Source organism: Plecotus auritus (genome assembly GCF_963455305.1).
Source record: "Plecotus auritus genome assembly, chromosome: 2".
NCBI lineage: Eukaryota > Metazoa > Chordata > Mammalia > Chiroptera > Vespertilionidae > Plecotus > Plecotus auritus.
Window position 1 is genome coordinate 499,121 of NC_137771.1, and position 14,016 is coordinate 513,136.

A 14,016-nucleotide genomic window follows, 5' to 3' on the forward strand; every position below is an offset into this window, starting at 1 on the left:
TGGAGGTTCCTGTCACAGGAAAAGCTACAAGAGTTGAAAGTATTTGCCTCTGCGGAGCACACAAGAGACAGTGACTTTTTTTTTTTTTTTAAATATATATTTTATTGATTTTTCACAGAGAGGAAGGGAGAGGGATAGAGAGTTAGAAACATCGATGAGAGAGAGACATCGATCAGCTGCCTCCTGCACACCCCCCACTGGGGATGTGCCCGCAACCAAGGTACATGCCCTTGACCGGAATCGAACCCGGGACCCCTCAGTCCCCAGGCCAACGCTCTAGCCACTGAGCCAAACCGGCCAGGGCGAGACAGTGACTTTTACTATGTCCTCCGTTCTGCGTGAATTAAAGCCCGGTACTGGCGTTACTTTGGTTTTAAAACAAGAGTTGCGGTGACCACGCCTCATCTCAGCGTCCCCAAGGGCCCTGTTGTCAAAAATGCTGCAGACAGACGCCCAGGCATCCGCAGCCTCCGTCTCCCCGGCAACGGAACGCGTCTCCGAACCATGGAGCGCCACGTAGGGTCGGGCGAGGGCGACCCGCCCATCCGTGACGCACTTCCGGTTCAGCCCCCGCCCCCCGGGGCGGAAGAGCTTGACCCCTGGTTCGCGCGCTGTCCGGATTGGATACTCGGGCTTTGGCCCCCTGGTTCCCAGTTCGTCCCCGCGCGTGCTCGGCCCTCGGTGACCACGACCCCTTCCCGTTCGGGCGCACGCCGCTCGGCCCCTGTCCCCGGCGAGGCGACCGTCCCCTGAGGCCACCGCAGTCCTCTGACGTGCGTCCCACGCTGTCCAACGCGAACGCGCCCAGCGTCCGCGGCGGTGCAGAGCCAAGCTCGAGCCCCATCTCTTCCCGGGGAAGCAGTTCTCTTCCCATCGTTGCGGGACCTGGGGTCCCTCTATCACCCCCGCCCGCCAGCTCGCCCGCTCGCCCGCTCTACTGCAGATTCCCCTGCATCCGCTGGCGTCAGCGCCGCCGCGGGGCCTCCTGGGAGTTGTGGTTCAGGCCCGCCCCGCCTCCCGGCGCCCGCGGGCTGTGGACTACAACTCCCGGCAGGCCCTGGGCCCCAGGAGCCCGAGCGCTGGGGGCTTCGGCAGCCTCGGCCGGTGGGCGCGGGCGCGGGCGCGGCGACGGGGTGGCCCGGCTGGCCGGTGCTGAGGAGCTGAGGGGCCGCGGGCCGGCCGGCGGCTGACAGACTCTGGCTCCTCAGGTCCCCGAGCTCCCGCCGCGGGACGCAAACTTCCGGGCAAGTGGAGGGGTCGGCAGTGGTGGCACTGCGGCCGGGGCCGGGGTCAGTCAGCCGCCCGGGGCCTGGGCGACTTCCCATGGAAGGAGATGGAATGACAGGGGGCGGGGCGGCCCCGGGAGGGCGAGGCGGGGTCAGCCTCGGGGTGGGCGCCGGCCCTGTCCTGTCCAGCCGCCGGGCTCGGCGCCCCCGCTGCCCCCCGTGGGCGGACGCTGGCGGCCAGGGCGCAGCGCGGTACCCTGACGTCTGCGGGGCCGGAGCTGCCAGCCCTCTGGCTCCACTCCAGGCGGCCCCAGACCCCAGGGAGCCCAGCAGGACAGGTTCCTGGGGCAGCCCTGGGTGTCGTGGGCGCCGACCCGGGCAGGGCATGAAGACAGGCCAGCCCCGCCCGTCCGGGGTGCTCACTGTGCCCTCCCGCCGCCGCCGCCGCCGCCGGGTTGGGGCTTGCGCTGAGCTCAGTGCGGGCGCCCAGGTCTGCACGCATCAGGGCTGCAGCCCAGCAGGCTCGCGGCGGGCAGCGGGGGGCCTGGACGGCCGGCCAGGTGAGCTCCTGACGGGCTTGCGGCGTGGCCCTTTAGGCTTGGCGCGCTCGCCCTGTGGAGTCGTTCTGTCTGGGGCCATGTCAGAAGGGTGATGCTTGCTTTTGAGTGTGTGCGTTGGGGAGGGACCAGGGGAGGCGGTGCTGATAAATAATCCTGCCTCCCCCCTGAGTCCAGAGCCAATTGAAGAAACAAGCGAAGGTGCCAGACAGACTCCTGGCGGGCACCAGCGGGGCCGGGGATCAGGCCGCCTGAGCTTGTGGAAGCCCTGGCAAACTCGGGCCTTCCTGGCGGGCCCCCTTTGGCCATTCCTCTGTGGCCTGAGGATCAGCACGCGCCAGCCTGGTGCAGTGGCTGCGGCGTGACCCTCCCATCTGCAGGCTTCCACTTGGGTGGTGACCACCCAGCCTTTCCTGTGAGCCAACCCTAGCAGGTCTCATGCCGGGTCAGGTCTGGTTTCCTCAGTTCTGTCTCAGGGGTCCCCCCCCTCGCCCCACCCCCCGCAGCATGTCCCCGCCGGCTCAGCCAGGGCTGCCACATGACAGCTGCCTGTTGATCCTCCACCCCGGGTGGGTGTTGATTCCAGCAGCAGCAGCAGCAGCAGCAGCAGGCGCTAGGGGTGCAGGGAGAGGAGCGGCTGCCTCTGTCCGCCCAACTCCTGGGCAAATGTGACAACCTTTTTTTAAAAAAATGTGATTTAGTCTCGACAGCTTTTAAGTTTTTCCCAATAAAAGGTTCACAAATAGAGGAACGAACACCTCCCTTGTACGTGGTCCAGGCGCCCGTTTGTAAAGAGCTCTGCCCCCCGCAGGCTGGCAGCTGGCAGAGCCGACCAGGCCACTTGTTTGCTTGCGATAAATGCTGCGAACGTGAAACCACTTTTTTTTAAAAAATATATTTTATTGATATTTTACAGAGAGAGGAAGGGAGAGGGATAGAGAGCTAGAAACATCGATCAGCTGCCTCCTGCACACCTCCCACTGGGGATGTGCCCGCAACCAAGGTACATGCCCTTGACCGGAATCGAACCCGGGACCCTTCAGTCCGCAGGCCGACGCTCCATCCACTGAGCCAAACCGGTTTCGGCGAAACCACCTTTTTTAAACAATATGTTTTATTGATTTTTTTACAGAGAGGAAGGGAGAGGGATAGAGAGTTAGAAACATCGATGATGAGAGAGAATCATGGATCAGTTGCCTCCTGCACACCCCCCACTAGGGATGGAGCCCACAACCCGGGCATGTGCCCTGACTGGGAATCGAACCATGACCTCCTGGTTCGTAGGTCAACGCTCAGCCACTGAGGCACGCCGGTGGGGCTGAAACCACCTTTTAATCCATTTTTCTCCAGACTTGCTGGCTGGCTGCCTGTTTGGTGGGCTGTGGTCTGTGTTGGCGATCGCTCCCCGTTTCCAGTAGGGACCTCTTGGTGGCTGAGCAAGTTTGTGACCCAGGAAATAGAAGCGAAATGTCCGGGATGCAGCCGCGAGGCTGGTGTGTGTTCAGAGGTGAGTTCCGATTTTGCTAAAGCACGTCCGTCACACAAACCCTGACGCCCTGGCAGCCTCCGAGTCCTCGCAGACATTCGCAGCGACAGCCTCTGGGTGGGTTTGGGTGCCAGCCATGGACCCGGCCTGGGGGCTCTGGGGCAGCTGGCAGAGTCCAGTGTTTCTGGTAAAGGAAGAAAAAGAAGTGACTCTCCGGGTGAATTCCCCACTGGAATGGGGTTCCCTTCCTGGCCCCTACCTGCTCCTGAGGCTGGTCCATTCCCCACATGCCACCCCCTCCGCACACACCCCGGTGGGACCTCCTGAGGTGGGGGGTGAACTTTGACCCCAGGACCTGGTGTCATGTGGAGTCCAGCTGGCCATGTGGTGGCTCCAGGGAGGATGGCGATGGAGATGAGGCAGGGAAGTGGGTGGAGAAAGGTGGTGGGGAGGCCTGGAAAGCCACGTGGCTCACCCCACAAGGGTCCTGGGATACTGTGCTGAGGTGCTCCTGAGGCCGGGGGGCCGGGCGCCCCATCACGGTGGCAAATGTGGAGGAGGGGGCAGCGGGCAGGCGTTGCTGGAGGCTCTGCTTAGGCTCCAGGTGATGCCACGCTGAAGCGGAGGGCAGACCCCGAGACCCCCGGGATGGGGCGTGGAGGGCGGTGACAGGAAGGCTCTCAGACCGTGGGTGCCCCAGAACAGGACGCTCCTCTGTTCTCCACTGCCCTCCCCAAGGGGTGTTGGTCTGGGCAGGAGAGGTGAGGGGTGGGGGCCAGTGCCCCGACCTGGGGGTGTCCCATGTGGGTTGGTGGGCCCCCAGAGGGTCAGCCCTGGGAGGGTGGTGGTTTCCTGGCCGGGGCTGGAGAGCGGACTGTCTGGCTGAGCTAAAAATACCAGGTGTGAAGACATCAGGTGCTGGCCGGAGGCGCCCTGGTAACCCTACCCTGCGGCCCACACGCAGCCATTCAGCAGCCGAGCGAGGCTTGGCCCTGATTTCACAGATCCTGCCAGGCACCCCACCCCCACGCTCCATTCTGTGCCCACCCTTGAGGGAAGCGCCCTGCTCAGGGTGCCCCTGCCCCATGGCCTGTTGGAGATGGTCCTGCAGCACATGCCAGGGACCTGGAGGCCAGCAGACAGGCAGGTGTGGTGGCTGGCCCGCAGGCTGGGGCCGGGCCCACGGGGCATGCCACCCTGTCTGGCCGCAGCGCTGGCTGTTGGCTCTTGGGTCCTTTCCTGCCCGAGTTCTTTTTTTTATTATTTTTTAAAATAAATTTTTATTGATTTCAGAGAGGAAGGGAGGGGGGGGGAGAGAGAGAAACATCCACGAGGAGAGAGAATCATGGGTCAGCTGCCTCCTGCACGCCCCCTACTGGGGATGGAGCGCGCAACCTGGGCATGCGCCCTGACGGAATCAAACCTGGGACCCTTCCGTCCCCAGGCGGACGCTCTGTCCACTGAGCCACACCGGCCAGGACTGTTGCTGAGTGCTTTATCTCAGTGTGGGGCCAGTTTCTGGGCTCTGCAGCTGGGGGGCCCCTGCAAGCAGGGGTCGTCAGTTGGGCCCACGTGTCCACACTTGTCTGTAGCTGCGGAAAGAGGCCGCTCTGGCCAACTGCAGCTCAGCCGGTGCGTCTGGGTGGGGAGGGGTGTGTGAGGCTGCAGCCTGGTGCGGTGCGGGCGGGCGGGGCCTGTGCCCTAAGGGGCAGTGACATCACTCTGTCCACAGGCCACCCCCAGGCTGGTGCTGCTCAGCCTGAGTCAGATCCAAGTGGCAGCTGCTGATGGGGGCCCCTGAGGCCACATGTGGGTGGCGGCCCCAGGACCCTCCCCCTTGCCTGGGCTTGCTGGCACCAGTCGGAGCGTTCTCACGGTCATTCTTGATGTGGGCCCTTTCGCAAGGCAGGCCTGGGGGCTGAGCTCGTGGCTGGAGCCTGCGGTGGCCTCGGGCCTGGGGGCTCATCTTTGTGGAGACCACAGAGGGGAGGGCAGGGCAGGCAGCAGCAGGGGGCATGGCCCAGGGGGGAATCAGCAGTGAGTGGGGTTTCAAGGCTCCTGATTGGCCGCTGCTGGTCAGAGAGGGTCTTTGTTTTCAAAACGTCCACCTGTCTGTGGAAGCCCCAGAGGTTCCCGCGGGGGGGGGGGGGGGGGGAGGAGCCCGCACAGGGACCCTGCCCATGGGGAAGGGGGATTTGCAGACCAAGCTGGCTCGTGCCCCTGAGACTACGAGGGTCCTGCGCTTGGACCCTCAGGCGGGGCACGGACCAAGAGCCCTGCCCACCCTGTGCTGGATGCCGGTCTCAGAGTGGGCAGGGTAGAGGGTGGGCCTCAGGTGCCCTTGGGGTGTGGGCCCTGCTGCTGGCTGGAGCAGGAGTCGGGCAGGAAGCCTGGCCGCTGCCTCTCCTCGCTGCCCGTCTTCCGTCTCAGCCGGGCAGGTGTTCCCTGCGCTGGCCAGGCCTGGGGTGCCGAGTGTCGGGCTGGGGTGACGCAGGGCCAGGACCCGGGAGCGGGGCCTGGGAGGAGGGGGGATGTGGCCTTCCTCCCTGGACTGGCCTCAGTGCCCAGTGGCTGTGCAGTTGCCCGACTGCACCTCGGCTGCCCCGAGCCCTGCCCCGGGGTGCCCCACCACGCCTTCCCCCTGCAGAGTCCTGACCCTCCCTGAGGTCCTGCCCACCCCACAGGCACATCCCTGGAAACGAGTGGTGACTGCCTTACCTCCCAGGAGTCCCTCAGCCTCCCCTTCACGTCCCGATGCTTCTCTCTTACCTGTCTTCCAGGCCTTCATGTTGCGCAGGAGACTATGCAGAGCATTTAGTGGGGCACAGGTCACAGTGAGCCCAGCTTTCCAGGTGAGCGGGCATGTATTTCCAGGTCAGGAAGTAGCAGCTCGCTGGTCCCGGGGCCCCCAGGGCCATCCTGCCTCTGCCCCCGCACCCCCCTCCAGCGCCTGGATTTGCTTTCCTGTTGGTGGCCTTTCTGTAAACGGGGCCGTGGTGGGTACCACACTGGCGAGCAGTGGCCTGGTGACAGACCCGTGGGGTTTGGCGGGTGGGTGGCCCCTGGTCCCGCCAGCGTGTTGCCTGTTTTCTCTGGGGTGTCTCTCTGTTCGCTGAGGTGGTGCCCTTTCCACGGGGCAGGTACAACCCTTTGTGGGACGTGCTCACTGCACACAGGTCGGGTGGGATCCCCGCCCTTTCTGTCTCCGGTGTCCTCAGGAGCAGCAGTTCTGAGCGGTAGCCGTCCACCCGTCAGTCACTGCACCGTCTGTTTCCTGCCGACAGCGTCGCTGACTGACCTTTCACTGCTGCCTGGAGCCCAGGCCCCTCCTGCGTGAGCACCCAGCACTGGGCCTCGCTGAGAGACCTCCCCTGCTAGGTTTGTCCCCTGGTCCCAGGGGTCCATGTCCTCTCTGGGGACGCCGCCCACCCCTGGGTCACCACAGGGCAAGTCTCGGGGCAGCTGGAGGGACCCTTCCAAGAGGTGCCCATGCCCCCCAGGATGTGCCAACCCCCCCCCCAAGGCTGCTCTCCCTGGCTGCCCCCACGCCTCCGTGGGCTACCGGCCTCCTGCGGTCCCAGCCCGCATGTCCTCCACCCTTCTCCCCCGCACCCCTCCCTCTGGGTTGGGTGCCTATCCCGCCTTCCCTGGCAGCCCCACTGTGGCCTGAGGGTGCCCTCTGTCTGCAGGTCCCTGAGCAGCGCCGCCCACCATGGACCCAGACCCCCAGGCGGGCGTGCAGGTGGGCATGCGCGTGGTGCGGGGTGTGGACTGGAAGTGGGGCCAGCAGGACGGCGGCGAGGGCGGCGTGGGCACGGTGGTGGAGCTCGGCCGCCACGGCAGCCCCTCGACCCCCGACCGCACGGTGGTCGTGCAGTGGGACCACGGCACCCGCACCAACTACCGCGCGGGCTACCAGGGCGCGCACGACCTGCTGCTCTACGACAACGCCCAGATCGGTGCGTGCGCGGGGCGGGCGGGGGCGGGGCGCGCCCACCCCCCCTGACCCGGCCCCGCCCACCCCCCCTGACCCGGCCCCGCTCCGCCCCGGCCCACCCCCTAGGCGTGCGGCACCCCAACATCATCTGTGACTACTGCAAGAAGCACGGGCTGCGGGGCATGCGCTGGAAGTGCCGCGTCTGCGCGGACTACGACCTGTGCACGCAGTGCTACCTCAACAACAAGCACGACCTGACCCACGCCTTCGAGCGCTACGAGACGGCCCACTCCCGCCCGTGAGTCCGCGCCCCTGCCGCCAGCGCCCGCACGGACAGCCCTCGGCCCCGCAGGCCCGGAGCGGCCTCGGCCAGCTTTCCCGGGGCAAAGCTTCCCCGGCCATTTCCCTGAAGGGGGGCGAGTCATGGTCACTCTGGCCTCCGCCTGCTGGGGAAGGTGACCATGTCCACTGAGCAGGTGGTGTGCCGCCCCAGAGCCAGCTGTGGCTCCCCAGTGTAGCCATGGCGGGCACTGAGGTGGCCTGTGTGGCCCTGCAGCCAGCATCCTCCGTGGAGGCCCTGGCCTTGGCAGTGGGCAGCCCAGGCTGGGCCAGCCCCTAGCACGTGGGGCAGGAGCTGTGGTCTGGCTGGGAGCCTCCTTGGCTGTGGTGGGGGCGGGGGGAGGAGTGGTGAGATTAGGCTGGGGCAAGGCTGCTGGGGTGGGGGGCACCCAGAGAAACCCTCCCTGTTCCCCGTGTCCTTGACAGTCACACGCCCCACATGTGGCCAGAGGCAGAGCAGGGTCAGCTATCTGGGTACCTGTGGCCAAGCCTGCATTCTCTTCCTCCATTGTCCGTGCTGGCCCTCCCTGGACCAGGCCCTGTGCCAAGCTTAGGGGGCAGGCCATGCTATGAGGGGGGCCTGGGGTGCATCGGGGAGGGCCCCCTGGAGGAACATGGTCAGCAGGCTCCAGGCTGAGTGTGGAGGGCCCAGAACTGCTGGGCCAGCCGTCCTGGGCCCTGGGCGCCGGGGAGCGAGGCCGGGCAGGGCGGAGGCCGGTGCCTTCCCACCGCCATCCTGCATGGCCCAGGACACACTCTCTTGCAGGGTCACACTGAGTCCCCGCCAGGGCCTCCCAAGGATCCCATTGAGGGGCATCTTCCAGGGGGCAAAGGTGGTGCGGGGCCCCGACTGGGAGTGGGGCTCTCAGGACGGTGAGTGGGGGTCCAGGGTGGGAGGTGGGGCTGGGCCGGCCCTGGCTATGGCTGTGCCTCGTGGCACCGGCTTAGCTGCTGGTGGGGCCCTGTCTCTCCAGGAGGGGAAGGGAAGCCAGGCCGCGTGGTGGACATCCGTGGCTGGGACGTGGAGACAGGCCGGAGCGTGGCCAGCGTAACGTGGGCCGATGGCACCACCAACGTGTACCGTGTGGGGCACAAGGGCAAGGTGGACCTCAAGTGCGTGGGCGAGGCGGCCGGTGGCTTCTACTACAAGGAGCACCTCCCGAGGCTGGGTAAGGGCTGCCCAGCTGCGTCCTGCCTGGCTGAACCCGCGTGGGGCTGGGCTGGGGTCTCCGGGGGGAGGGCCCAGGGGTGTGGGGGTGCTGCCTGAGCTGAACCTGCGTGGGGCTGGGCTGGGGTGGGGTCTCTGGGGGGAGGGCCCAGGGGTGTGGGGGTGCTGCCTGAGCTGGGCCTGCATGGGGCTGGGCTGGGGTCTCCGGGGGGAGGGCCCGGGGGTGTGGGGGTGCTGCCTGAGCTGGGCCTGCGTGGGGCGGGGCGGGGCGGGGCGGGGCTGGGCTGGGCTGGGGTCTCCGGGGGGAGGGCCCAGGGGTGTGGGGGTGCTGCCTGAGCTGGGCCTGCGTGGGGCGGGGCTGGGCTGGGCTGGGGTCTCCGGGGGAGGGCCCAGGGGTGTGGGGGTGCTGCCTGAGCTGGGCCTGCGTGGGGCTGGGCTGGGGTCTCCGGGGGGAGGGCCCAGGGGTGTGGGGGTGCTGCCTGAGCTGGGCCTGCGCCTGCCTCCAGGCAAGCCCGCAGAGCTGCAGCGCCGGGTGAGTGCTGACGGCCAGCCCTTCCAGCCCGGGGACAAGGTTACGTGTCTGCTGGACACAGACGTCCTGAGGGAGATGCAGGAAGGCCACGGCGGGTGGAACCCCAGGATGGCAGAGGTGAGCTGCCCCGCCCCTTAGCCCTGTGCCCTCCCCTCCCCGCCTCCCCGGACCCCTAGCCACAGCCTCCACGACCCGCCACAGTTTATCGGACAGACGGGCACCGTGCACCGCATCACGGACCGTGGGGACGTGCGTGTGCAGTTCAGCCACGAGACCCGCTGGACCTTCCACCCGGGGGCTCTCACCAAGGTGCATGGGGGGCGGGGCGAGCCCTGTCCGTTCGCTGTACACCCTCCGTGGGCCTGCTCATCCCTGAGGAGGAGTGGAGGGCCTGGGGGTCCAGGTCGAAGGGACGTGGGAGGGCAAGGCACGGCGCTGGCAGCTGGGCAGAGCCCAGAAAGCCACCACAGCTCTGTGGGCAGGAGGCCACGTGGTTGCTTTACTTTCTGAGGTGCTCCCTTGGGTGCTGTGGGGGAGCATGTGGGATGGTGAGGGCGCGGGAAGGCCCATAGCACAGAAAGTGATGCTTGGCCCACGGCGGCGGGCTGGGAAGGGGCGTCTGGGAAGCAGGACTTCCCAGCTGGGATGGAGGATGTGGGAGGTCGATGGACAGCTGGGAGGGGGACATCCACAGATGGGGCCCTGGGAAGGAGTGGGTGCCAAGGAGGGCGGACGTGCTGTCACTCAGCTCAGGACCTGAAGGGCCTTCGAGGAGGGTGTATGTGGGGTCATGAGACAGTTTATAGAGTGAGTCCCGTGCAGGTGAGGGCACAATTGGGGGGATTTGTGGGTGGGGGAGTGAGCCCTGATCTGTCTCCCTGCTGTTCTGGCCCTGCCCCTGGTCATGCGGGGGCCACACCCCACGCCTTCTACTCTGGCCGTGGCTCTGCTGCCTGCTCCCCATCTGTGCAGGCAGGCCTGTCCTGGACATCCCACTGCCGAGAGCTGGTTTCTGTCTGGTCTCTTCAGCTGTCACCCCCGGGGCACAGGGGCTGAGCTACCCAGGTCACCAGTGGCCTTGTCCAGCCAGACCCTTTGGTTGTGTTTCTGGTCAGGGTTTAGGGTCAAGTGCAGGCCGGCCTGTCCTGTGGAGCTTGATGGGGGTGCCTCCTGCTCCACGACCCTGGGCAGCCACATGGCCGGGCCCCTCACAGGCCTCTCTCTCACTCAGCACAACTCCTTCTGGGTGGGCGACGTGGTGCGGGTCATGGACGACCTGGACACGGTGAAGCGGCTGCAGGCCGGGCACGGCGAGTGGACCGATGACATGGCACCTGTGAGACCCCCACCCCTCCCCTCCTTTCCCGCTCCTCCCTCACACCCGGGGGGACCGGCCTGTGATCCGCCCTCTTCTCAGGCCCTGGGCCAAGTCGGGAAGGTGGTGAAGGTTTTCGGAGACGGGAACCTGCGTGTGGCGGTCGGTGGTCAGCTGTGGACCTTCAGCCCCTCTTGCCTGCTGGCCTATCGGCCTGAGGAGGACGCCAACCTGGACGTGGCTGAGCGCGCCCGGGAGAACAAAAGTGCGGGACCCAGCGGTGGCCGCCCATGGTGGGGGGGCTGCCCTGGCCCCTGCCTGACCTCCCCTGCCCCCCCAGGCTCCCTGAGTGTGGTCCTGGATAAGCTTCGAGCCCAGAAGAGTGACCTGGAGCACCCGGGGCGGCTGGTGGTGGAGGCGGCCCTGGGCAACGTGGCCCGGGCTCTGGACCTGCTGCGGAGGCACCCCGAGCAGGCACGCTGCTGAGACCCACCCTCATCCCAGGCTTGGCCGCCCCGGGGGGAGGGGGCCGGAACTGACCAGCAGTGCTCCCAGCAGGTGGACACCAAGAACCAGGGCAGGACGGCCCTGCAGGTGGCTGCCTACCTGGGCCAGGTGGAGCTGCTGCGTCTGCTGCTGCAGGCCCGGGCAAGCGTGGACCTGCCTGATGAGGAGGGCAACACGGCTCTGCACTACGCAGCCCTGGGGTGAGGCCTGGCGGCTCGGTGGCGGCTCGGTGGGGGCTGGGCCTGCGGTTCTGCCAGTGGGCACAGCACCCGGCCGCCTCTCTCCCGTCAGGAACCAGCCCGAGGCTGCCCGCTTGCTCCTGGCTGCGGGGTGCCAGGCCAACGCTCTGAACGGCACCCGGAGCGCCGCGCTGCACGTGGCCGTGCAGAGGGGCTTCCTGGAGGTGGTGAGGGCCCTGTGTGAGCTGGGCTGTGACGTCAACCTGCCAGTGAGTGCGGGCCCGTCCTGTCCCTGGGGTCCAGGAGCCCTGCCGCCAGCTGACCCCTGGCCCACCCCTGACAGGACGCCCAGGCCAACACGCCCCTGCACTACGCCATCTCCGCGGGTGCCGGCGCCAGTGGCATTGTGGAGGTCCTCACAGAGGTGCCGGGCATCGATGTCACCGCCACCAACAGCCAGGGCTTCACCTTGTTGCACCACGCGTCCCTTAAGGGCCACACGCTGTGAGTTCGGGGTGGGCACACGGCCCGGAGCAGGCTCCCGCCACGCTGCGGGGCCACCTGGGAACCCCCTCCACCAGACACCTCCCTGCTCCACAGAGCGGTCAGGAGGATCCTGGCCTGGGCACGGCAGCTGGTGGACGCCAAGAAGGAGGATGGCTTCACGGCGGTGCACCTGGCCGCCCTCAACAACCACCGGGAGGTGGCCCAGATTCTCATCCAAGAGGTGAGGACAGAGCCCCCGCTGCTCCTGCCGGGGTGGGAGTCAGGGCCCACGGGCCCCAGGCTGAGCCTGTGCCCCCCCACCCCCAGGGCCGCTGTGATGTGAATGTTCGAAACCGTAAGCTCCAGTCCCCGCTGCACCTGGCCGTGCAGCAGGCCCACGTGGGGCTGGTGCCACTGCTGGTGGACGCTGGCTGCAGCGTCAACGCCGAGGACGAGGAGGGGGACACAGCTCTGCACGTGGCCCTGCGGCGGCACCAGCTGCAGCCCCTGGCGGCCGACGGGTCCCGGGGGGACCCGGGGACTCTGCAGCTGCTGTCCAGGGTGAGCAGGTGTGGGGCTGGGGCTAGAGGTGGGCCGTGCACCTGGCTGCAGGCCCCAGGCAGGACCTGAGTGCCCACTCCCTCAGAGGGTGCTTCCGGGGAGCCAGGCCCTTGGGGGGGGGTAGCCCCCAGGTCAGCCGTTTGCAGGAGGTGTCTTCTGTCCCTGTCACCTAGTGTGGCCAGCATCCCTGCGTTCTGTGCCCCTGAGCAGCCAGGGAAAGGGGGTGGGTGTCTCATCATTGACCCCTTCCCTCAGGGGCTTTTCCTGCCACTTCCCCTCTGCCCCGCATGGGGTAGCTGGTGCTCCCCTTGAGGCCTGCCAGCCTTTATGGCCTCTGCCCCCAGCTGCAGGCCTCGGGCCTCCCGGCCAGCGCAGAACTGACGGTGGGCGCCGCAGTCGCTTGCTTCCTGGCGCTGGAGGGCGCGGACGTGAGCTACGCCAACCACCGCGGCCGCTCCCCGCTGGACTTGGCTGTGGAGGGCCGAGTTCTCAAGGCCCTACAGGGCTGTGCCCAGCGCTTCCGGTGAGCCGGTGCGGGGCGTGGTGGGCGTGGTAGGGGCGGCACCCCAGCGGCCCTATCAAGCTCCCCCTCTCCTCCACCTGCAGGGAGCGGCAGGCGGGCGGGGGCGTGGCCCCAGACCCCAGGCTGGTGCTCAACACCCCCAGCACCACGTCCAACCTGCCCGTGGCCGTGCCTGCGGGGCCGGAGGCGGCCGAATGCCTGGTGTGCTCTGAGCTCGCGCTGCTGGTGCTGTTCTCGCCGTGCCAGCACCGCACGGTGTGCGAGGGTGAGTGCGGGGCGCGGGGGTGGGGTGGGGGCGAGGAGGAGGAGGAGGGGGGCGGCGCGGCCCCGCCCAACAGCGCCCCCGCCCCCTCGCAGAATGCGCGCGCAGGATGAAGAAGTGCATCAGGTGTCAGGTGCCCATCAGCAAGAAGCTGCGGCCAGGTGGGTCGGCTCGGCTCGGGCGGGAGGAGCTGGCTTGGGTTGCCCCCCCCCGCCCCGCCCATCCGGCTCTAACCCCCATGGCCCGCGCCTAATCCCGCCGCAGACGGCACGGAGGTGGCCAGCACGGCCCTCGCGCCCGGCCCGCCGCGACAGCTGGTGGAGGAGCTGCAGAGCCGTTACCGGCAGATGGAGGAACGCATCACCTGCCCCATCTGCATCGACAGCCACATCCGCCTCGTGTTCCAGTGCGGCCACGGCGCCTGCGCGCCCTGCGGCGCCGCCCTCAGCGCCTGCCCCATCTGCCGCCAGCCCATCCGCGACCGCATCCAGATCTTCGTATAGCCGCGCCCTCCCTCCCGCTCCGGGGCCACATCCACCATCGCCCTCGAGAGCCCCCCGCCCCCGTGTTTTATAAAAAGATTCACGAACTTTGCCGCCTGGTGCCTGTCTTTGCGGAGAGGGGCGCGGGCGGGTCTCGGTTCTTCCCGGACAGAAACAAGCGGTCCCGCCCCACGCCGCTTGGCCCTCCGCTCCGAGCCCAGCTGTGGCCGGCGCTTCTGCCAGACGTCCCGCCCCACGTGTCCGCCCGTCCCAGGGCTCCTGGGCCCAGAAGCCAGCCCCGAGCAGAGACATCTTCCGGGCCCAGGCCGCCTCCCGCGACCCCCGGCCCCTCCCTCCCTATCTCCTGGGCGGGTCCTGGAGACGGGCGTGGGCCTCAGCAGGACCCGCTTCTTGCTGAGTTCGGGCCCAGAATAAGCAGGGCGGGGGAGGGGCGCA

At 67.6% G+C, this 14,016-nt stretch overlaps 1 protein-coding gene across 7 annotated transcripts; it reads left to right on the top strand.

Moving 5' to 3' along the window:
- The first annotated feature begins 1,066 nt into the window (after window positions 1-1,066).
- On the top strand, window positions 1,067-13,673 carry MIB2 (MIB E3 ubiquitin protein ligase 2). 7 transcript variants are annotated; one of them, XM_080657777.1, is made up of 22 exons: window positions 1,067-1,244; window positions 3,134-3,290; window positions 6,050-6,121; window positions 6,488-6,647; window positions 6,959-7,228; window positions 7,333-7,504; window positions 8,312-8,418; window positions 8,520-8,714; window positions 9,220-9,362; window positions 9,447-9,554; window positions 10,477-10,581; window positions 10,663-10,825; window positions 10,901-11,034; window positions 11,119-11,267; window positions 11,359-11,515; window positions 11,590-11,750; window positions 11,847-11,973; window positions 12,060-12,293; window positions 12,638-12,816; window positions 12,900-13,081; window positions 13,174-13,239; window positions 13,343-13,672. In XM_080657777.1, the coding sequence occupies exons 5-22, from the start codon at window positions 6,982-6,984 to the stop codon at window positions 13,579-13,581; spliced, it is 2,868 nt and encodes a 955-aa protein (XP_080513903.1). In that variant the 5' UTR covers window positions 1,067-1,244; window positions 3,134-3,290; window positions 6,050-6,121; window positions 6,488-6,647; window positions 6,959-6,981; the 3' UTR covers window positions 13,582-13,672. The 7 variants fall into 7 exon arrangements, with proteins under 7 accessions (XP_080513903.1, XP_080513906.1, XP_080513902.1 ...); XM_080657780.1 differs by lacking the exon at window positions 9,447-9,554 and having other exon boundaries at window positions 1,105-1,244; window positions 13,343-13,673; XM_080657776.1 differs by lacking the exon at window positions 1,067-1,244 and having other exon boundaries at window positions 3,157-3,290; window positions 6,554-6,647; window positions 11,116-11,267; window positions 13,343-13,671.
- The last annotated feature ends 343 nt before the right edge of the window (window positions 13,674-14,016 follow it).